The sequence below is a fragment of the Bombina bombina genome, chromosome 4, assembly GCF_027579735.1.
Source record: "Bombina bombina isolate aBomBom1 chromosome 4, aBomBom1.pri, whole genome shotgun sequence".
Lineage (NCBI taxonomy): Eukaryota > Metazoa > Chordata > Amphibia > Anura > Bombinatoridae > Bombina > Bombina bombina.
This window is the reverse complement of record NC_069502.1, coordinates 1123105046-1123128889: the sequence shown is the minus strand read 5'-3', so window position 1 is coordinate 1123128889 and position 23844 is coordinate 1123105046. Positions and strand designations below refer to the sequence as shown.

The following is a 23844-nucleotide window of genomic DNA, read 5'->3' as shown; positions in this document are numbered from 1 at the left end:
AAGAAAATTAAAAAGTTATTTTTGCTATCTCATGGAGTCTTATTTGTTAATGGGTGAGTTTTAGCAATTATTTTTGACACACTGTACCAACTAGTATAGTAGTGTCAATAAAATCTATTGTTACATTAATTTTGGTAATGTCCTGCAAGTGTCAAAACCTAAACATAAATTAAAAAAATGAAATATAAATATATAATGCATACACCAACATCTTGGACACTTTTCTATCTGATAATAGAGGGGCATATAAGGTCAAAAACCATTATACTAATGTCTTTTGTATTATTCTCCATAAATACCTTTAAAACCATTCTGGCCAACCTCTCCAATAAAGGGCCATAATGTATTTTTCTAAATGAACAAACTTCAAATGATCAACTAATTTTATATATATATATATATATATATATATATATATATATATACACACATATAAAAGCATATAGACAGGATTAGATACATTTTTATTTAGTTCCACACCAAAATTCCAAGAACAAGCCTTTTGCGGAAAATTAGTGCTCTAGTGTTCCGAAGGGTTAAAAGGAGGGTCATATATATGAACTAGGCCACATTATGGTATAGTTCTTAGCTTTCTTTAAAGGAACATTAAACTGTATCTGATAGCATAATGTGTTTAATTATGCGTAGTTAATAAACTTTGCAAAATACTTTCATTTTATTTTGTCGCTTTTTCCTGTTATTGTTTTTCTAAATTCCACTGAGTTTATATAAAGTAATGGGGTTCCTCACAGCCTTTTTTGCAAACTCTATTTTATTGCTTTGTGATTTATATATGTCCCTAATATTCCTCAGCAGAATAGAGAGGTAAATAGGAAACGTAAACGGACAGTATACTATAATATTGTTTTTCCCTTAAAGGGACATGAAACCCAAAATGTTCTTTCATGATTCAGAAAGAGTGTGCAATTTTATACAACTTTCCAATTTACTTCTATTATTTAATTTGCTTTCTTCTCTTGTTATCCTTTGCTGAAAGGTTTATCTAGGTAAGCTCAGTAGCAGCAAAGAACCTAGCTGCTGATTGGTTGCTGCATATATATTGATTGTCTTCGGCTCACCCATGTGCTCAGTTAGAAACCAGAAGTGCATTGCTGCTCTTTCAAAAAATGATACCAAGAGAATGAAGCAAATTTGATAATAGAAGTAAACTGGAAATGTGTTTAAAATTGTATGTTCTACCTAAATCATGAAATAATTGTTTGGGGTTTTATGTCCCTTTAATGTGTTTCCAATTACTTTTTTTACCAGCTGCAGAGTATAAAATGAATGAGATTTGCTTTTTAGGGTTTATTTGTGTATATGAAATAGCTGATTTTGTGTTTTGAAGCCACAACCTAATGGGTTGAGCGTGTAGGTATAATCAGATCTCATTACTTTATCACATTGTGTACATATACCTGCTTCTTTATCTTATATCTGTCCATAAACTAATCATCAGTACTTGGAGAGAACAATGGAAAATTAACATTTTATTAACTTATCTCTTCTATACCCCACTGGGAGTGTAATTTCTTCTACTGACTGTGTTTACACAGCTTGGCTTTGAGACCAAAAACGTTCAGGGTGGGTGTGGATACCACAGGCTAAATAAACTATTTCAAATGGCAATATAAGAGTAATGGAAATACTTGTAAACAATTTAATACACTCCAGCAGGTAAAGTGGATCATTGGGAACACATTAAAGGGGAGAAATTGTCCCTTTAAGTGCAAACATGGAGGCTCATTACTTCATAGAAATAAAACATTTACACTTGTATCTTTAACATTCAACCAACTAATGAAAAATATCTACATATTATTCTAAGTATAATCTTTGCTTTGAATACATTATTATGTCTAGCATGTATTTTCAGTTTAATATCCCTTTAAAGAATTATTACATTTGCTATAAAAGAAATTCAAGAAAAGAATTAAAGTGCAAATAATACAGCTTTCTGATATACAAGGAAGTGACTACATGATACTGGTTGCTATATAATATACAGTATATAACATTCATTATATACATATAAACAGCTGCATGTCAGGCGTAATGAGGCAACAAAAAAATAAAAAATAGCCGAGGAAAGGAGACAGTTCAAGTACTTTACCGAGCATTCATTCACCTTTATGTGCACATGGTGCCTCTGAACAAAGTCTCCTAACCTTGCTGTTTGTCATGTAAATATTGACTGAGGAGAAACCTTTCTCCTGATAGCCTGGACACGTTGTCTTCAACTGGACTTGCCTGGATAATGCTTAGCCTATTTGTTACAAAGTGATATTTTAATTAAGGCCCCCAAAATATCAGTAGTTGTACTAGAGTGTAAGTCTACGTTTCTGTGGCGTTTTTATTACATACACTGTTATCAGAGTTTGAAATGGTGCATATTACCCTATGTACTCCATATATATATATGTGTGTCTTTTTTTAATTGCTCAGTGAATATATATATTTATATTTAAAAGCAATTATTACCTTCTTTCAGGCTCTGGAACCCTTCCTACAAATGTGCGGGAATGCACTACTATTGAAAACCATACAACAGGTGTTTGAACCGGGGAAGCCAGCACAGCAAGTTGTTTAAGTGCATTTATCAACTTTAAAAAAAAATTATATTTACTGGGTGATTTTGTAAAAAAATAAATAAAAATGGCATTTTAACTTGGTACACAACTTAAAGGGACACTGAACCCAAATTTTTTCTTTCATTATTCAGATAGAGGATTCCATTTTAAGCAACTTTCTAATTTACTCCTATTATCATTTTTTATTCATTCTCTTGCTATCTTTATTTGAAAAGCAAGAATGTAAGTTTAGAAGCTGCCCCATTTTTAGTTCATAACCTGGGTTGTTCTTGCTGATTGGTGGCTAAAAGCATCCACCATTAAATAAGTGCTGTCCAGGGTGCTGAATAAAAAACTGGCTGGCTCCTTAGCTTAGATGCCTTCTTTCTCAAATAAAGATAGCAAGAGAATGAAGAAAAATAGATAATAGGAGTAAATTAGAAAGTTGCTTAAAACTGCATGCCCTATCTGATTCATGAAAGAAAACATTTAGGTCTAGTATCCTTTTAAGTGTAGATATTTCAACTAAATTCTTTGGCACTTTTATGTTTAATATTTTCTTGTGGTACATTTTAACTGACATACTTTACTTTATTATATTCACACCTAGTAATTTGTATTCCCTACTGTATAGGCCACAACCTTTCCTGCTGCATAACTACCTCATACTCGGTGATATAGTACTTCCTCACATTTCCTCAGTGATACCCCACAGCTTCAAAGTGTGACCCTGTTTCCTCATTTTCTAACACTTCACTTTCTCTGCAATATGATTTCCTCTTTTTTTATATAAGGAATCCAATGTGTGAAAAAGTTATCAAGCCAACCTTTCCTACATTGAAGGCTGAGATTAGACAAACATTTTATAGGCCAGACTCAATATGCCAGCAATGTAGGCTTCTACTGTCTGCTTGAGAGAAAAAAGTGAAGGTGTCTTGTGCCACTTAGGATGTGTCTAAAAACGACTGGGGAATTATGTCTCTATACAAGTGAGATTCAAGTATTTGTTGCTTACTGGCTGATATGGACAACTCCCACATAAAATTGTGGTTAAAGAGTTAAAAAAAACCAAAAAGAAAATGCTCTAATATGTTAGAGAATTGTATTATTGTACTATTGATTGTATATAACTATGGGGTCAATGGCAACACTTTAGAAAAATGTATCTAATTGTTTACAACAGAAAATCACTATAAAAGTCTATAGGGATTCAGATAAATCATTTGATGAGTTTTTTCTACAGGATTGTGCTTAACCTCTATGTAATTAACCCCTACAAAGGGGGTTAAGCATATATTTAGTCAGCTCTAAAGCAGCAATGCACTACTGGGAGCTAGCTGAGCACAAGTGGTAAACCAAATAAAAGAAACAATTGTGCGTAGCCATCAATCACCTGCTAGCTCCCAGTAGTGTATGCATTGTTTCTGCTTAGGACACGTGCATATGTTTTTCAACAAAGGATATCAAGAGTACAAAGTAAATGTGATAAAACAAGTTAATTTAAAATTGGCTTAAAATTACATGCTGTTTCCAATTTATGAAAGTTTAATTTTGACTTGTCTATCCCTTTAATTCGGCACAGGAAGGAACAACCATTAAAAAACGTAATACATTTCTAATTTTCATTTAGATTAAATAGTCACTGCATCAGGGAGCGTGTATCTTATATGCATAAAACATATACAGTAAAATTATATTAAACCCTTGTTTGCCTAAAGATGCTGCAACACATTTCTAAAGTGATACCCAGCTACACTCTCTGGGTGCCAAGTGGTTAATGATTTTTTTAAAAAAACAAAACATTTTGGAATGTAACAAAGTAATGAAAAGTAACCTATTTTATAAGAAGCTCCTATTATACAGATATATAATTAAAAACCATTAAAGGGACAGTCTACCCCAGAATAATTATTGTTTTAAAAGATAGATAATCCTTTTATTACCCATTCCCCTGTTTTGCATAACCAACACAGTTAAATTAATATACTTTTTACCTATGTGATTATTTTGTATCTAAACCTCTGCAAACTAGCCCTTATTTCAGTTCTTTAGACAGACTTGCATTTTAGCCAATCAGTGCTGGCTCCTAGGAACTCCACGTGCGTGAGCACAGCGTTATCTATATAAAACACATGAACTAACACCCTCTAGTGGTGAAAAACTGTCAAAATGCCATGAGCTAAGAGGCGGCCTTCAAGGTATAAGAAATTAGCATATGAACCTCCTAGGTTTAGCTTTCAACTAAGAATACCAAGAAAACAAATCAAAATTGGTGATAGAAGTAAATTGGAAAATTGTTTAAAATGACATGCTCTATCTAATTAATGAAATTTTGTTTTGGACTAGACTGTCCCTTTAAAATGTAACATTATTTTACAATTAAAGCATAATTATTCTACTTTAACTGCAACTTCAAAATGTAACTGTAACTAATAAGTTTTATCAAATAAAAATACACTCTATCATGAAAGAAAAAGTTGGGGTTTAATTTCCTTTTAAAAGCTAAATCTGTTTATTTTGATTTGGAAGCTAATACTGTAGGCAGTGTATGTATATTTACAAATGGCCCTTAAGGACTGATTGCTCACTGGCTGAAAAGCAGAACTTTATTTGTGAACACCAACACACATCACAAACGCAAACATGTTCTCAGTACAACATCATCTGCTGCAAACTGCTGCAAAAGATTTTTGTTTCACTGCTGAGCCCATTTTCTTGCCAGCAGTGTTGATGTATTACATTGATGAATTGTTATCATCATCCGAAGTTTATCAATGTGTTTATCTCTTTTGTATAACACTTCTATTCATAACATAAGTAAAATATTTTTTAGAGGCATCTGTCCATCTTTACTTTGTAAATTCTTGTCATTGTTTTTTCCAACATTAATATTTAGCTTATGTTCATGCGTTATCTAGTTCAAAGTTCCAGCAGTTTTATCAAACGTATTATTTGTTTTTCTTGTTAGTATACTTTTAATGAACCCACTAGATCTTTGATAGTTAACTAGTACAGTTTATAATAATGCACCAATTGTGACTAGTTATAGAAGACAAGGATTAAAAATTGTGCCACTGTGTCATTGATTAAAAACCCTCTAAGGGGACAGTCTAGCTACAATTAAACTTTAATAATTCAGATAGGGCATTCAACTTTAAACAACTTTCCAATTTACTTTTATCATCAAATGTGCTTTGTTTTCTTGGTATTCTTTGTTGAAAGCTAAACCCAGGTAGGATCAAACTGATTTCTAAACCGTTGAAGGCCGCCTCTTATCTCAGTGCATTTTTAAAGTTTTTCACAGTTAGACAGTGTTAGCTCATGTGTGTCATATAGATAACATTGTGCTCACTCCTGTGGAGTTATTTATGAGTCGGCAGTGGTTGGCTAAAATGCAAGAATGTGAAAAGAATTAGATAAGGGGCAGTCTGCAGAGGCTTAGATACAAGGTAATCACAGAGGTAAAACGTGTATTAATATAACAGTGGTGGTTATGCAAAACCGGGGAATGGGTAATAAAAGTGATTCTTTTAAAACAATAAAAATGTTGGAGTAGACTGTCCCTTTAAGGATGTCACCATTTTGAAACCTAGGTTTTACTGCAGGTATCTGAAGTAGAGTTGCTGAACATGTGTAAACACATCAGCCCTGGAATACAGGGAAAGCTAGATTTCAACATGAAGGCACTCATGATAAGAGGGAAGTGAGTAATAACCTCAATACTCTGCTTATGTATTTAGTTTTCAATGTTCCTTTAACAGGATCCTTCAACCTTCATACTAGATACTAGATTGTATAGAGTGACTTTTGTAAACTGATTTAGTTTATGACAAGTAGATAATAACACATTATTTATTGTCAGCTGTGTAGCCTGTCTTTAAGTAGGACAGCCCACTTCATGTATCCAGAAGCAGTATTAGTTTTCATTAGAGGTCAAATTATGCATGATGCAGCTGAGACAATTAAATGTTAGCTGATATTTAAAAGAAAAAGAAAACTAAATGTAGGTTATAAAACTGATTTTAAATATTGTTTAACAACGCACTAAATCAACTTAATAAATAAATCATTTCTATTAACCTGAGTAGAGTCGAGGACCATTTTTTTAAAAAGATAAACATTAGAGCTGCTGGGGGCATTGATGAGACAAACACAAGGCTATATGTATTGGATAAAGGAAGCTTATTGTACCTTAGGGGGAAATAAAATTTACAACAAAAGTCTCAGATGGTTCTATTGTGTATTGTGTACAGATGAAAAATATCTGAATTTTCAAAGAGTATTTCAAGTAGAGAATGATTAATCATGCAGGGAATTCAAACAAAAAGAGGGAAGCACAGAAAGGTGTCATAAGAGGTGAAGAGATGTCAAAAGAGGTAATGTTCAGAGTGGAGGTGATAGTGACTGGATGTGAACATGGAAACAAAGACTGGTATAGTGAGGAAGTGTAAGCTTTTATATTTAGAAACCAGGGCCTAGTTTCCAATGATGTGGTAAACTGTGGAAACTGGTGATAAAAACATGTATCTCCATTAAGAGTTGAGGGAGTTTTTTTATGTTACCACCAGTTTACCACCTCCATGGAAACTAGGCCTTGGAATATTAATAAAAACCAAACTTTTGTGATCCATCAACCACTTTTGTTTTTATTCCAAACTTGGGCCCAGTTTGCATTGAGCTGGTAAAGTTTGGAAACCGGAGGTAACATGAAAATTCTCTGTAGATTTTAATGGCAATAAATGTTTTTTCCCGACAGCTTCCAGACTTTACCATCTCAATGGAAACTCGGCCTAGGTTAGAGATGACACAGTCAAACTAGCCCTTAGAATGTATGTGTTGCATGCAGTGCAGGGTTATTTCATACAAACATTCTATTCAAAATACATTTACCTTTGTAAAATGCATACTAGATATAAGAACAAGAATACTAACAAATATCACTATTAAAAATGTTGCTACTAGATATATTAATTTAACATTGCAAGAAGTGTAGGTGTACAAACTTTCAGATCGGTCCCTTCATCAGTAGAGGGTTGCTCATGCACATGTAAAATAAACATATTAATTAAATAACTCAGCACCAGCTGATGCAAACTGGAATTGGACAACTCCAGGACACCTCCACCAGATACAAAGCCATGCCAGACATCGCTCTAAATCAAAGTGGGAGCCAAGGGGAGTAGAATACGGTTCACAGTTAACAGAACCGACAAAAGCTGTGCGTCTGTGTACTTATGGTAGTCATAGTTACCAACACCTCTTCATATCACCAAGTAAATAAGCTATCCAGGATAATATTAATTCTAATTCAGAGCATAAGTACCCTAGTGATAAAAAAAATATCATATGATATATGAAATACAAAACAATACAGCCAAAACATATTATACATAATAGGTATTAAGGATCATCCTATAGGATTCTAATGTCGCACAAAGTAATTATGAGAAAGGGAAAGTCATTTTCTTGAAATGTCAATAAACTGTTTACATTGTTATTTGAGGGCAGCTTATTGTGTAATTATTACATACAATTGCTATTAATACAATTGTAAATTGTGTGTGGGTGTATAGATAGATAGATATATGATAGATAGAATTCAACTCTATTTCTAGGAAGGATTACATTCTCTTTTAATATAACAGACATTTAGAAATAAGTAGTGTTCTGTTTAGTTAAATTCAGTAGCATTCTGTAGACATTAATTTAACAAAATCAATAGTCTGTGAGCTGTAGTTGTGTTACAAGATAAAGCTGGCCAGATACTTGACAAACAGAGCAGAGTTTTCTAATCCAGATAAAGTTGCTTTCTGAACAGGTCAGTGTGTTGCAACCAAGGTTGAAAAGCTATGTGGCCTTCAAACAATCTGCCCACATCTACTGCAAAGCTTGACAAATATACTTTATAGTGATAAGGTTAGTTCTGGAAAGATATATACATATATATATATATATATATATATTATTTTTTTTTTATATTTCCGTAACCAAAAGATAAATTGGAAAAGAGAATCATTTTTCAAGAATTTCTGTCAGCAGGTTTCCATCTATTTATTTATTCTTTGCTTATTATTCTTAAAGCTGACTTCTTATGAGGTGGTGTTTGAAAAGTTGTGCTTATTTGATTTGGGGTAAAAACAAGGGTAAAGGTCACATTCGGTCAGCGCAGTCCCAGAGGGGTTAAAGAGTCACTTTGTTTCTCCCCATGTGACTTTCAGGCGATTGGAAGGGGGGACAGACATCTGCTCTTTAGAAATACAAGGAGATAAAAAAAAGCACAAGAAATGTGAAGATGAATAAATGAACAAGCATACACAAAAGGAGCTTAGATTTGGGCATTCTTGTCTGGCAAGGAGGCAGTCACTAAGGCTAATGAAGCATTGGTGATATGGGACGAATGCCAGTGTAACAAAGAAGATGTGCATCAGTTCTGCAGATGTGCCAAATCCCCCAGAGTAAAATAATGACATAATCACCATCAGTGTCACAGACCAGACTGTACACAAGGTGAAATGGGAGAAAATAAATAAAAGGCTTTAAGGCCTTCACTGCACACACGTAGAGAGGAATTTTTCTTTCATGCCATCTCTAAAGACTAAAGAGAAACAGAAATGGTTTTAGAAACTCACCTTGTAATAATTATGTTCCCTGAAAATGTGTAATATTTTTTTTTACAAAATGCATTTCAAAAAATATTTCTGGCTTGTAAAATCAAGCTATTTATTGATCAAAATACACCTCAATCCATATTAAATATGTTTTGGTATTGTTAAGAAGCATCAGCCAACATGTTAGGCCCAGGCAAAACACATTTACACATGCATTTATTCATTTGCAATTGAGAGGTCCTAGAAAGCTTTGGAGACATTTTTGAAGATAAACACAATGACTCTGGAAACCGGTATATTAAATATTTTGTCGAGATGGAAAGGAGCGGTGAAACTGAAAAAGCTTTAAGTGGCCTTAATTACCTGACAACAGCTCTTACTGAATAAGTTAGGTGTTTGTGCTAGGGCAGCTGTGTGTTTCATAAGTGACTTATGTCAGCTTTAAAGTGAATGTCTGCTTGAGAAAGTGAAAAACAAAACAATAGCTAGCAACCCTGAAGATAATATGGAAACAAAGCACTTGGCTTCACTAGTGTCCCTTTTCATTGCTTCCAATTAAAGATTCATAAGAATAACTTTAATTTTTTATGAGACTTTTTTGCATTACTGTATTAGCTATGTCTATGTACGATAGTATCTACGGTTTCTTCTTAAGTACAGAAAACCTGTTGCATGAACAATTGGCAAGTGCACCGTTTAACAGAGATAACATTCTGTGCTGAAAATAAACTCCTGCTGATTTCTGCAGATTTGTAAAAAAATAAATAAATAAAAAACACAAAAAAGAAATCTTTTTTTTTTTTTTTACATGTCTAATTAATGATAATTAGTAATATATATATATTAAATAGTTCTGTTTTCAAACACAGCAAATAGTTTAACTATGGAGTTGCAAATGCTGAGTCCATTTCTGACATTTTAAGGAATTTTATTTAGTAAAAAGAAGTTGAAACTTTACTTGCCCTTATTTTATATCCATTTGTCAGATTTATTTTAAATCATCAACACACACATAAAAGAAATATATTTCTTAGAACATTTTACAAAATGTAAGTTCCAAAAATTTCAAACTGATAAAGTTAAATATAATGAAATCAATATAGATTTTTCTTTTCTTTTTTTGCTTGTATATCTTTTATTGGTAATTATTTTTATATATATACATCTATGAGATAAACGTAACATACGTTAGGAACTTTAAAAAGTAAAACTGGTGGATTTATGTCACGCTAGTGTTTGTTTATTTTTTCAGGTTATTAGCTGTTTTGCATGTTAATTTATTTTAACAATGGTTAACTCACTGGTTGCTCTGGCATTAGTGTAATGTGGGTTTTGCAAATTATCAGCACATCTGAACAAATTCATCACATGATTTTTTTCAAGGTGGCCCTGAACAGTTTGGCTAATTATACATTGCAGTTTTCAGACATAAATACAGTTTGTTTTTTTTTCTGAACACCTTAGTTGCTTTATTTTTAGACATGAGAAAACAGTATTAGTATTTGTAGTGCTTAATTACAATATAAAGAGCTCAGACTAAGAGTTCCTAAAATTATTCATTATCATTTCCAGTTTGAAAAGTGGAGATTTGTGGAAAAAAAAAATATTTGAAAATAATTTTTTCCAGCATAGATTTCCATGTGGAAACTAATACACGGGATTAAAAAAATTACATATTTTTTTTTTACTGCTATTGATAAGCCTTTGTGGAAGGAAGAAGGGAAGTAGACGTAAATATCAGACAATGGACATCAACTGCTTGCACTGTCTTTGAACTTTCCTCATCTCTGAAGGACAATTAATTATGAGGGCCTTAGGGTAGGTCACAGCAAGCCTACTGTTGGCCTTGCTATCCAGCCACAATCTGTATTTGTTAAATGGATGTGACTGTGAGGTGCCAGCGAAACACTTGACAAAAATCGCCAATGCATAAAAAAAAAAAGAGGTGGGAAATTGTGAAGGAAAAAAAAGGTTTGTTTTGTATGAGGTTGTCATTGCATAATTCTATTTGGAATGTGAAATCACCCATACACAAAACACAAGAACTTTTTTTTTTTAAGATCCACAGGGTAGGTTACAGCCAGAAATGACTTCTCTGCAGGTCTATTAAAACATGGTCTTTTCACCAAATCATTTCACAGATGCAAAACAGACAAACACAAAGAGTTTAGACTTTTCTCCTACATTAAATAGAGTAACTGATAAGGTCAGACATATGATACCTAAAGACATGAATCTGTGAACTCTTGAAGTCAAAGGACTTCTCTGTGCACAATCTTTCAAAGGAAATAGATCACAGAACTCCACTGAATCCCCTTTAAACTTTATGAAGCAGGAGGAGAAAAAGCTCTAAGTAGGAAGCTTGACAGAAGAGCCTTGAACTTTTTTCTGAAGGAAAGATGAGACCCTCCCTATGCTGCCACAAAACATCTTTTTTTTCCAAAGGCTCTTCTGAACTTTGATATCTGCCAAGACACTGCTATTGAAAGCTGTATAATTATGTGCTATAGCCACTGTAGAAAAAGCTTTGTTCACCTCAACAAAGAACAATAAGAAAAGTAAAGCAACATTACAGTGTATCTTTTTCTTTAAGGATGCTGAAAAAAAGGTCACGATATGGTAGAACTAATAGAGCTGTTGAGTAAGGAGAATTAGACTATATCTCACAGGGCTTCAATTGGAGCCAATGACAAAAAAAGACAAGAGGGAACCACAAACGTAATAACTGACATTAAAACAAAGATTACAAACCACTTTGCCCACTTTATTATATTGATGAACATCTACTGTACAAAGAAAAGTGTTACAAAAAGGTAATTGTTAGTAACAGAGAAAAAAGCCTTGATATAAAGCACATACTGTTTTATATCTGTTATTGCTGTAATGTTCAGGATATCTTAAACAGTAGGAACTATTTGTGATACAGCAATCTAGTTACAAAAATTGACCATTTTCACACTATTTTAGCACAGATAGCTTAAGACAACACAACCACCAGCTGAACTATTTTTGCTGAAAACTATATACTTGCAAAGTACAAAAAAGTGAGGCATGATTCTCCAGTGTCTACATAAATAATGTATACAAAGGTTTAGTTAAAATAAATGATATTAAATAACTCAGTGGTTTTTATTTACATGCTCACATAAGTAAGTTACAGTTCTAGTTCTCCATGTGAAAAGGTGAAATGCAGTAGGCTAAATATATGGGGGGCACAGCTTATATTGTGGTGATTATATAAATATAGCCAGTCAGTAAGGTAGCGTAATTGCTGTTTTCAGCAAGGAATCTAGATTATGATATTGAAATCTTTTCAGTCAACACCTGCAGCTGCGACTATTACATCCAGTGTAGTTATAGCCCTTATGTATGGTAGACTAGAGTATTTATGTTGCTATTCTCCCATGTTTTAATTTAAAGGGATATAAAATGCAGATTTGCTTCCACATCAAGTATACACTTATACAAAGTAAAATACATTGCAATGTACTTTAATTAATTAATTTAACTATTTTTACTGTGTCTGATTTTTTTTTCTCTCACAATTCCTGTAAAAGGGTGAAATGTAAACTCCAGACTTCTGAACCTTGACCCTGCTACATTCTACATAAGGACTCCTTAATCAGTGTAGGAGCTCATTAATTTATATTCTTAATTGGCCATAGCAGAGGAAATAAATTAAAAAGGTTTCTAAGGATATGTTTCTAGACTGCAAAACCATGTACAGTAATTTGTAATGCATTTTCTAAAAGTACATAAACTTTGTAACAAATGAGTTTCATTTCCCTTTAGCGAAAATATGTCCTACATGTTAAAAACTGGAGATTCTGTGTTTTAAATGGGATTAAATGATTAATTTTCTAGCATATTTTAGTATGTGTTTTTCCTCAGAATAGGATAAATTGTAGATACAGGCATGATAGAGTTTGTAGTTCTTTATAAATACATTATATTATTATTATGTTTTTCTAAACATGCTTTTGCAATATTCTTGACATTAGGAATAAATTGGATCATGTGTAAATTATGACTACACATCAGTGTTTAGAAGGACATTGAATCATGCCACGGACATCTGAGAAATTAGACGCAACAAAAGCTCAGTAGTTCTAATTTTTTAACCACTATGGCCCCAGTAGCAAATCATCTGAAAGATTACATAATTTGACAAAATTAGTTCATGGTGAGAATAGCTTAATACTAGACCCTCTGGGGGTGAATAGCGGGGGAATATAAGCTCAGCTACTTTTCAGTTTTTACCTTTTTAAATAAAGATGTTGTATGGTGGCATAATGTGGACTATCACATGGTAGAAATAGTTTCCATCCACCAGTCCCTCAGGAACTACATGTCGAAGTGCAGTGGTTGTTGTGTGTTTGCAACAGACATGTCACATTATTCTTGAAAGGTGCTATATGCAACAAGAAGACATTAATTAGTTCTGAATAACTTTCATCGGTATGTTGAATTATTTTGCATATTCTTTTCGGCATAGGTCAAATTTTAAATGAAAGCAAGGAGACAAGTTCATCTAAAATACTGGTAATCAACAGAGGATAATGTGAACCATTGTATTCTGCTGTTGTAAGCACCTCTGAGTCTTGGCCATAAGGCTACAGCTAAAATGACAGGGCCAAAATCTTCTTCAGCATCTAATTTGACTTTGCTTTTAACTGCTTGAAATAGGGCACACTACAGGGAACAGCAACTCAGTGACACGGCATATGACGGGACGTGTTCACTGCTTAATCATCTCTAGTACTTAACCTATAATACAAGTGTAACTGAAAGTCAAGTTTATTTCAAAAGCACACAGGGGTAGATTAGCCATAAAATTCACAAGTTGGGGATTACAATGTAATAACTCCAGAATTTAAATAACATTGAAAGATCAGCAAACTGCATCAGGAAGGAACTCACAATGCTAAATATAACAAAGGCTTAGTTTTCTTTTAAAAAGCAGACTTTTTTATTATTATTATTCTTTAATGCAGGTTTGTGGAGCAAGGTTAAAGCTTCATATAGTAAAATGAGCAAGGACACAGAAACAGAATATTGCATGGGTCCTGCTCTCTGTTACACACACTGTAAGCAGATAACTCAGCCTGCTATGTGTGATAAAATAAATGGTATAGCAAAGCAAAATGCATTTTGCAGCTAATGCAATGGCTATATAATTTATAGGAGCTGAGCAGCATGCACGTGTCTATAACAGTCTATGGCAGCAGTGTTTGCATAATATTTCTATAAAGAATGTTGCAAATACTGTTGCCACTTGCCTTACAAAATGTGCACGCTCCTGACCTTACCTAAGATTACTCTTTCAGCTTTATAGAGAGATATATTTTTATTACATACTGTATATGTAAATAGCTTAACAAAGGAGACAAGGAAGTATTTTTAAAAGAAGGGGAAATGAAGGAAAAGGGTCATTTTTTGAAACTCAAAGCCGGGTGACAGGCTAAATGAAAGGAAACAATGGCTTACAGAGACGACGATGGGTTTATCCATAAGGTATGATAGAAGATCAGACAGTAAAATAAACATCTTGTGTGCAAAAAAAGTGCTGTTTGGTTTCCAAAAAAATGTCACTGACAGAAACTGGCTTCCTGGACAGACCACTAAATTGTATTTTCAAGTTTCTTTCTTTATAAAGGAAATGTTATTATTTAAAACTCATCATTCCCAAAAATGACAAATGGTTATATTCATAGGTCTAGATTACAAATGGAGCCCAAACATTTAGCGCTATTGTGCATTACATTGCTCTGAGCACAGTCAATAGTGATTCTATTTTTGCCCAGTAATTTTTTATCGCTCAAGCAATAGTGTAGGGCGCACTACAGTCTGCATGTCGGATAACACTAGATCCTTTGCATAACAGACTATGGGGATGTGCAGTGAAATTATTGTTGGATATTGCTCGAACACTAAGCTAATCGTTTGCAAGAAGTGCATTTTTTTTATGTAGTTCTGTGCTATACTATTAATAAAAAAATTCTGCCATTAGTGAAATCACGCCGACCCTCGCAAAAGTAGACCTCGCTCATTTCTATAAAAAAGTAATGAAGCTTTCTGGAATGCACAATCTCACAGTGGATAGCAAAAAAAAAAAAAAAAAAGCAAACAAATTCCCAACAAATCCAAATCCAACTCCAGCATAATTTATCGTACATTTGATTCTGTTTTTGCAGACGTCTTTTCAATTTTGTAACATTTTTTAATGTAATTTTAACTTTTGTAATTACATTGTGGATTAAATATGATATTTAGTGTGTACATTTAATTCAACGTTTCCTGTGTAAAATTGAAACTCACATTTTCTTCCTAAGTTTAATAAAAATTTGAACGTGCAGATCAAAAAAACTCTCAATAACTTTCCAATGTATTTCTGTTATCAAATTTGCTTCTTTCTCCTGGTATTTATTGTTCAACTTTGTGGAAGGAGCAGCAAGATGAACACATTGGGGTTTATTTATGTAGGTGCAGACAGACATAATCCGCTATAGCGAATCATGTCCGCCGCACATCGATAAATGCCGACAGCATACGCTGTCAGCATTTATCATAGCACCAGCAGTTCTTGTGAACTGTTAGTGCAATACCGCCTCCGGCAGATTCGCGGCCAATAAGCCACTAGCAGGGGGTGTCAATCAACCCGATCGTATTCGATCGGGCTGATTGCTGTCCACCACCTCAGAGGACCGCTGCTTCTTAACTTCTGCCTCAGTCGAAACTGAAGCAGAGAGGGTCGGAAGCAGCAATTGGGAAGTTGTTCAAAACCGCACGCTCTTTCTGGATCATGAAAGTTCAATTACGACTTTACTGTCCCTTTAAGCTTAGCACACATAAGAAGTAAAAGAAATCATAAAAATAAATGATTATTGCACCTCTTTAGTACACTAACCATTACAATTAATAGAGAGTTAAAAAATAATAGCTGGTAGCTCCCTATGCTGTAGTATTTTCTTGTCTTCACTGCAATTTCAGCTGTTCCAAAAATGTCATTGATTATAAGATGGGAAATACAAAAATGAGATATCTTCTGCCTTTTCAGGTCACTGGTAACTGGGCATTGATTGCCATAGTCAACCCTTAACTTCTGATGCTGTTTGCTGGGATTGGAATTTACGTGACTGTATATTTACAAATAACACATTTTTTTATTTGATTTATGAAAGCTGATGTTTTCAGCGCTTCATATTGCAGTATTGTGCGCCAGTAAATTGACTTTTCTTTCCTTGGTTTATTGAATAGACTGCTCTGAAAGTCAGACAATACTGTTAGTGGACCTCAGTGTGTGCCATCATCCTATCTCTGTATAACTGCTAGCAAGAGTGACATTACAGAGATAGAGTAAAGAAAAAAATCTATGCACTTTTTCGCCTTTTAGGTTTTCATAGTTTATCATATCACTGTTGTTCGCATGAACATAAATGCTTTCGGATCTTTTCTACTTAAAACAAAAGGATTTTTTTATATTTCTAATTTATTCACCCCCTTTTCAAGACATCCAACACCTGACACTTCTCTGACGTTCAGAGACTCTATTCTCAGCACCTCACCCCAGGTCCGCTGTCTTGGGGTCACACTTGACTCAGAACTCACATTCAACCAACATATACAAGCACTTACAAATTCCTGCCGTGCACACCTACACAGCATTTCCAGAATTCGTCCCTTCCTTACTCAAAAAACTACAAAAATACTAATTAATTCCCTCATTTTGTCACGCATTGATTATTGCCATCTACTTCTAAATGGCCTTCCAAAACACCGCCTTTCGTCCCTCCAATTTATTATGAATGCTTAGGCTAGACTCATCCACCTAAGTCGCTGTTCTACACAACTGCTCCACTCTGCCAGTCTCTATACTGGCTCCCCATACACTCCAGAATACAATTTAAAGTATTAATCCTAACTTACAAAGCACTCAACAGTCTAACTCCCAACTACATTTCCGGTCGCATCTCCAAAATTCCCTATCCCGTCCTCTTTGTTCAACCTCTGACCTATGTCTCTCTACTCCTGTTATCTCTACATCCCATTTCCGCCTCCAAGACTTCTCACATGTCGCTCCTGTCCTCTGGAACTCTCTACCCGGCTCCATAAGATTGTCTTATATAGCTACAGAAGCTCCTTGAAAACACACCTAATCAGAGAGGCTTACTATCTCTTCTCCATCTCTCATCCTAACCAAAATAATTCTTGAACTGCCTGACACTCACTGCTACAACTACAATCCATGTGACAAGCTACCCCAAAGCTTAGGTCTCTACACCCACCCTCAACCTGTAGACTGTGAGCTCTCTAGAGCAGGGCCCTCTTCCTCCTGTACTAGATTTGTTTAGTTTGTTATGTTTTATATTTTATCACAAATCCTTGTCATTGTATACCCCTATCTTTGTTCCCAGAGCTGCGGAATTTTGGGGCGCTATACAAATAAATGATAATAATAATAATATTCCAATCTTGCCATCTTCTTACCAGGTTCGTGTGGTCTGATAAACCAGTTTCTTATTCCAAACCATAACAATGTGAAATTTCTTCTATTATAAACATCCAGAAAACCGTTAAAGGGAACACATGTCAATAGGCTGCTTGCACAGCGCAAAATGTTATTGTAAAACACTTACACGCCTTTTTACACGCTCCCAAGTTCATAAATTGGTTGGTATTTGGCAAGCAAGTGTGCACATTACCAATCAGGATATGTGAAGCCTACAAGATTGAAAAAATATTAAAAAAAAAGGAAAAAAAAAATGTTTCCCCCCTTTTTATATTGCAAAGTGTATTAAAATAATTTAAAGCAACTTAACAGGGTTTAAAGGGATATCACGTCAGCCTAGCAAATAATAGGGCACTGCAATGGAAGGGAGATTAAATCTAGATCGACATATAAATTTAACCCCTACAATGCTCTTTAACAGTGCCAAGGGATAGAATGGTTTTGAGTTATTTCTTGAAACAGTACTGTTCTTTATCTCATACATATCAGATATTCCAATGTAATGAAGGTGGGATGGAAATGCTGTCTTAATAATCGGTTGATTTTCGTATGGTGTTGTGTGGTGTTATCTATAAGAATCGAACCCAATGTAATTGAAACAACAAATATAATATTTCTTAAACTATGTATAAATAAGGTACTATCACTTCTATTATAAGCTGTTTAACCCTCCTACCCTAGTTATTTATTAATTATACCTCTGTATATTGCTTTGGAATCTGTTGGCCCTCTATAAACATAATAATAGTATAATATCATTGTAAAAAATGTACTACATCTCCACATTTGGCATTCAAACCTATAATTCAACCAGAACATATACTGTGTGGCAATTTATTGCAGGCCTCATTGGCAGCCAGTGGGTTAATTTCAGTATATTTGAATAAAGTGTAACAGAATGTTTTACACTTTCAGATTTGATGCAGAAAAAAAAAAGCTCAATAAAATAAGTGTTTGCAATTCTTTAGGCATCTGTTGCTGTCTTTGCCTTACTGATATATCTGGGCCCAAACAGCAGATTACAACCCCAAATTAGCTATGACCGCAAAGCTGACCAATTAATTTTAATTAGTTGTAAGAGCAACAAACCTGGCTATCTGCTTATGCACAAGACATGCTGTGTTTGTTCCTTCTAGCTCTTGTGAATGTTCTCACAAATGTCAGATGGATAGTTGATTTTACAGTTGATAAAAGAGATAACAAAACCATAATGCAAGATATGTACATACCTCAAAGTCATTAGCTTTATTGTAGTGCATGTTCAGTGCCCGATACAGCTCACAGTCTCTAGTGATGGAGAGGTCTTCAGTGCTTGTGACCCCATCATTAATGGCTTGCCGGGCATATTTCTCCATCTGAATGTAGTAAAACTCACGGAAATTGCTAAACCACTTGATGAGCTGGGAGGTAATGCATCTGTTGAACTGCAATATGGAGGGAAGTGAAATAAATTCATAAGCAATAGAAATGATTTGGATAAAAAATGCATACAAATTCTATGAGATTGATTTATATAAAGTATGACGCTGGTCTTTCTATGGGGGGTGTTTTCTAATAGCGCGGTCTCGCAGCTGGCGGCAAGACATTCGCAATTACAGGCAGACAATCCCTTAACGACCAGCAACGTACAGGGTAAATTGTGGTTGTTAAGGGGTTAAAGGAACATAAGTTTAATTGTTCAGATAGAGCAGGAATGGCCAACTGATGGCCCATAGGTTAAATGTGGCCCTCTGCGCTAGTGTTTTGTGGCCCCTGTAACAAAACAGAATTAAGAATGTGTGCCATATCTTTTGTGGCCCCAGTAAAAGGCATGTGCTTTGGAGGCTTATCGTGGGGCCCTTAAAGAGACATGAAACACAATTTTTTTAATGATTCAGATAGAACATGGAATTTTAAACAAAATTCATTTCTGTTATCCTTGGTATATTTTGGGGCATAAGATTAGGAGCGTGCAAGTGGCTTGAACACTATATGGAAGTAGTTTTGCGAGAATTTTATCCATTAGCAAAAGCACCAGATGGCAGCAATATTTCCTGCCATGCAGCGCTCCAGAAACCTACCCAGGTATCTCTTCAACAAAGAATATCATAGGAACAAAGCAAATTTGAAAATTAAAGTAAAATGGAAACGTTATGTTCTGTCTAAAAAACAAGAGAAATGTGTTAAAAAGATGGTCATCATAAAGATAGAGCATGCAATTTTGAGAGATTTTTGAATGTATTTGTTGCATCAATTTTACTTTATTTTCTTGGTATCCTTTGTTGAAAAGCAGACCCAGGAAGGCTCAGAAGCACTGATGCATTACTAACTGGTCAATGGAGGTTACCCACATATGCCTCTTGTCATTAGCTAACTGGATGTGTTCAGTTACCAGTAGCGTATTGTTGCTATAGAGCTGACTTTAACTATGTGTTTAATCATTTGCAGGGATTAAACACACAGGTATGTGCAAGCAATAATGCGTTAATAAAATTCTCTAACACATTCTACACCTTTTCTTTTTCTACTTTGATGTCCTTTTAAATGAACACCAATCTCAAAAATATTCTGTCACGCATGTGAAACTCAAGTTTAACTTGAAATATTTTTTCTGCGCATTCACAGGATTTGTACAAAAAGATCCATAGTAATTAAAAACACTGGCTGATAATGGCAATTCCCATATCTCTATTAGTAGTAAGTGACAAACCTTCATAAAGGGATTGTAAACCCAAAAAAATTATTTCATGATTCAGATAGAGCATGCAATTTTAAGCAACTATCTAATTTACTCCTATTATCAATGTTTCTTTGTTCTTTTGCTATCTTTATTTGAAAAGGCAGGAATGAAAGCTTTGGAGCCGGCTTATTTTTTGTTCAGTACCCTGGATAGGGCTTGCTGATTGGTGCCTGCATTTAGCCATCCAATCAGCAAGCGCAACCCAGGTTCGCAACCTAAAATGGGCCTGCTCCAAAGCTTTTATTCCTGCTTTTTCAAATAAAGATAGCAAGAGAACAAAAAAACATTGATAATAGAAGTAAATTAGAAAGCTGCTAAAATTGCATGCTTTGTCCGAATCATGAAAGAAAACATTTGGGTTTAATATTCCTTAAGCACCAAAATTAAAAGGGAAATAGTATGTATTTATAATCTTTCAGTCCTTCTATAGCACAACTAACAATATTGGGGAATATTGTACCCTTTAAAGGAATAGGAATAAATGATGAAAATATCATGCAACATTATTTTACAATACATAACTAAACATTTTATAATAACATCTTAAAAGGGACATTAAACACTTTGATATGGTAATATAAAATAATAAATTGTGTATATAAAAAAATTCTGCAATATACTTGCATTATTTATTTTGTCCCCTTTTCCTGTAATTCCATTCTTAAATTGTGAGCTTTTCAGTTCCTGTTAGAAATGGAAGTGCAGAAAACTGTTATATTCCACACAGTCATTGGTTGACCTGTTTATAACTGTCTCTAATTGGGTGCAGCAGAGAAGGTAATCTAAGTTACAACATGGCAGCTCCCATTATTTTATAGACACTAAAACTTTAAACTTATTTTGTCAATGTTTAAACAGCTAATAAAATTTTAAAAAATACATCTGCATGTTATTATCAGGCTAAACATTTTTTTGAAAACTTTATTCTATTTAGCTTTATTTAGTGTTTAATATCCCTTTAAGATGTTTCCTGTCCATTTAAAGGGACAGTAAATGAAAGATAAAACTTGTAATATGCCCAGTGTTTTCATAAAAGGTGTATACATTATATATATATATATATATATATATATATATATATATATATATATATATATATATATATATTTATATAGTAATGATTTTCCGGGCAGTACAGCTAATACACTTATAGTAATTCAAAGGCTTACAGTAAAATCGATCACTTTTTATGGCCTTATGACCAAAAACTCTGCAGCATGGAGAGAATTCACGCAAAAATATTTGGGGAACTTTTTTTTTAAGTATTACATGATGTGTCTCCACTTCACACCAAGAACCCCATATAGCTAGATAAACAGCTAAAAAAATTTAGATTGTCATGCGTTTTGTGCGCACTGGCATGTTGAGCATATCTAAATATGCTGTTTGTGCATTGTATTACATGACACAGCAGTCTGTAGGCTCTCTGAGTAGACACACTGCGTAAAATGCTGTGGCATGCATTACTGGGAGCCAATGGCGTATTTAAGTTTTGCGCTGCCCTAGGCACTTACACTTATGCTCCCCATCCCAGGTTTTAGGCCTTTTCTGACCATAATATTTTTTGGTGCGTGCGTAACTGTTCATGTTCGAGTGTGTGTGTGTTTATGTGTGTTTCTGGTGTGTGTGTAGTGCAGTGTCTATTTGTGTAGAGAGACTCAAGAAGTGCTGCCCCCAAAAAAGTCTGCTGACCTGGGCAAGCGCCTTGTTTGTCTAGGCCAAAATGTGCCCTTACCAGGAGCATATTTAGATATGATATATAAAAAAAAACTTTAACCACAATATTGTACTAATTGAATATAATACAATATATATATAATTAAAATGTGTATTATTTGTTCTACAACATAAAAATTGCAATCCTTGAATGATATATCCTGATGTACTAACCATCTAGAAATATTGTACACATCAGCTACAGCGCTTTCAATGGAAGGTTTTACTTACATGAATTCTGCAAGTAACCTCACAGATTCTATATATCTCACAGTAGCAGCAAAAACAAGCTATATTGTATCTAGTCTTACAGCTAAAATGATCAGCTCCTAAAAAGTATGGAGTTTTGTTGCAGCCCTGCTTTAGATGTCTCCCTAGTCAGGGGAACCAATGCAGATAGTGGCGATATGGCAAAAGCACAGATAAGACCTTGCATAAAGTCGAAGGAGAAACAAGGTTGACAGTACAGTCTTCTGCTCTAAAAAGGCAGTCATGTTTATCCTCTTTAAGGTCTCCTGAGATGCACTTTATATAGCAGGTAATCTCAAGCGCACAATGAAAACATTTGGAAACACGAGCCCTAGTTAAATCTGTGTGATGGCATGCCACTGTCGGCTGAGATGTTAATCTGACATTAACTTTAGTGGAATCTGCTCCAAGGTGCCAGTTTGTGTACATGTTTGTAGACAGATTCCTTAATATTGGAACTATACATACATTTTATGTATATACATAATTAGCTTATATATTTATTTATTAAAAACTGAAGGTTCAGTAAGCAAATCTGTGAACACATATTGTTGTTAATAATAAAAGTAATAAACACATCTTTTTCATACAAAGAATTACATCTAATGGTCAAATAATAGAGATATTCTTTAAAATGAATCCTTCATGTCATTCTACAAGAATAAGTTTGTGCTGATTGGCAGAATCCATAATTGCCTAATTCAGAAATGTCTATAGCGAATGCCTATGATACATTTTTTTAATTCAAAGGGAAATTAAAGAAAGATTACAATTAAGTTTTTCTTTTAAATTTATTATTGGTACAAATCCCCAAATCTGGAATTCCAAATTCCAAACATTCTAAAATCCAAACTTTTTAATTAATATTTTTTTTTAAATAAAATGATCATAAATTACTTTTTTTCCCCGCATGTAAGTCACAATCTTCTTTGCCTGTGTCTTTGGTTTGATTATTGTGTTCTAAAAAGAAAATAATAGGCTATATTTATTTAAAGCAACAGCGATTACCTTTCTGATTACAGTACTGTTCTATCTTTTGATGGTACTATTTATACAAAAGAATTAAAATGATATAAAACCACCTTTAGGTTGCATACAGAAGCTGTATTATGACATGTAAATATTGGCTAACTAACATAACATATTGTTGTTTACATTTGTTTCCAGCCCCTTTCCATACTGTCCCATTTTACAGATTCACATATTCAAAAACAAAAACTATTCCGAAATCCAAACCTTTGCCAGTCCCAAACAGTTTGGATAAAGGCTTTTCTAGCTGTGTGTATATATATATATATATATATATATATATATATATATATATATATATATACATACCCCCCAACTGTCCCGATTTTCGCGGTACAGTCCCGATTTTAGGGGTCTGTCCCCCTGTCCCGGATTGCTAGCCATCTGTCCCGATTTGCCCCATGCATTAAAAAAAATTCTGTTGAGCCCATACTCAGAAGCAGC

At 34.1% G+C, this 23844-nt stretch overlaps 1 protein-coding gene across 2 annotated transcripts in view; it reads right to left on the bottom strand.

The window, feature by feature from the left end:
• The window catches only part of PROX1 (prospero homeobox 1), an 80413-nt gene that overhangs the window by 19672 nt on the left and 36897 nt on the right, over positions 1 to 23844 (bottom strand). For both annotated transcript variants that reach the window (XM_053712486.1, XM_053712487.1), the window contains exon 4: positions 18917 to 19111. In XM_053712486.1, coding sequence (XP_053568461.1) covers positions 18917 to 19111 — 195 coding nt within the window. The remainder of the gene's footprint in view (positions 1 to 18916; positions 19112 to 23844) is intronic.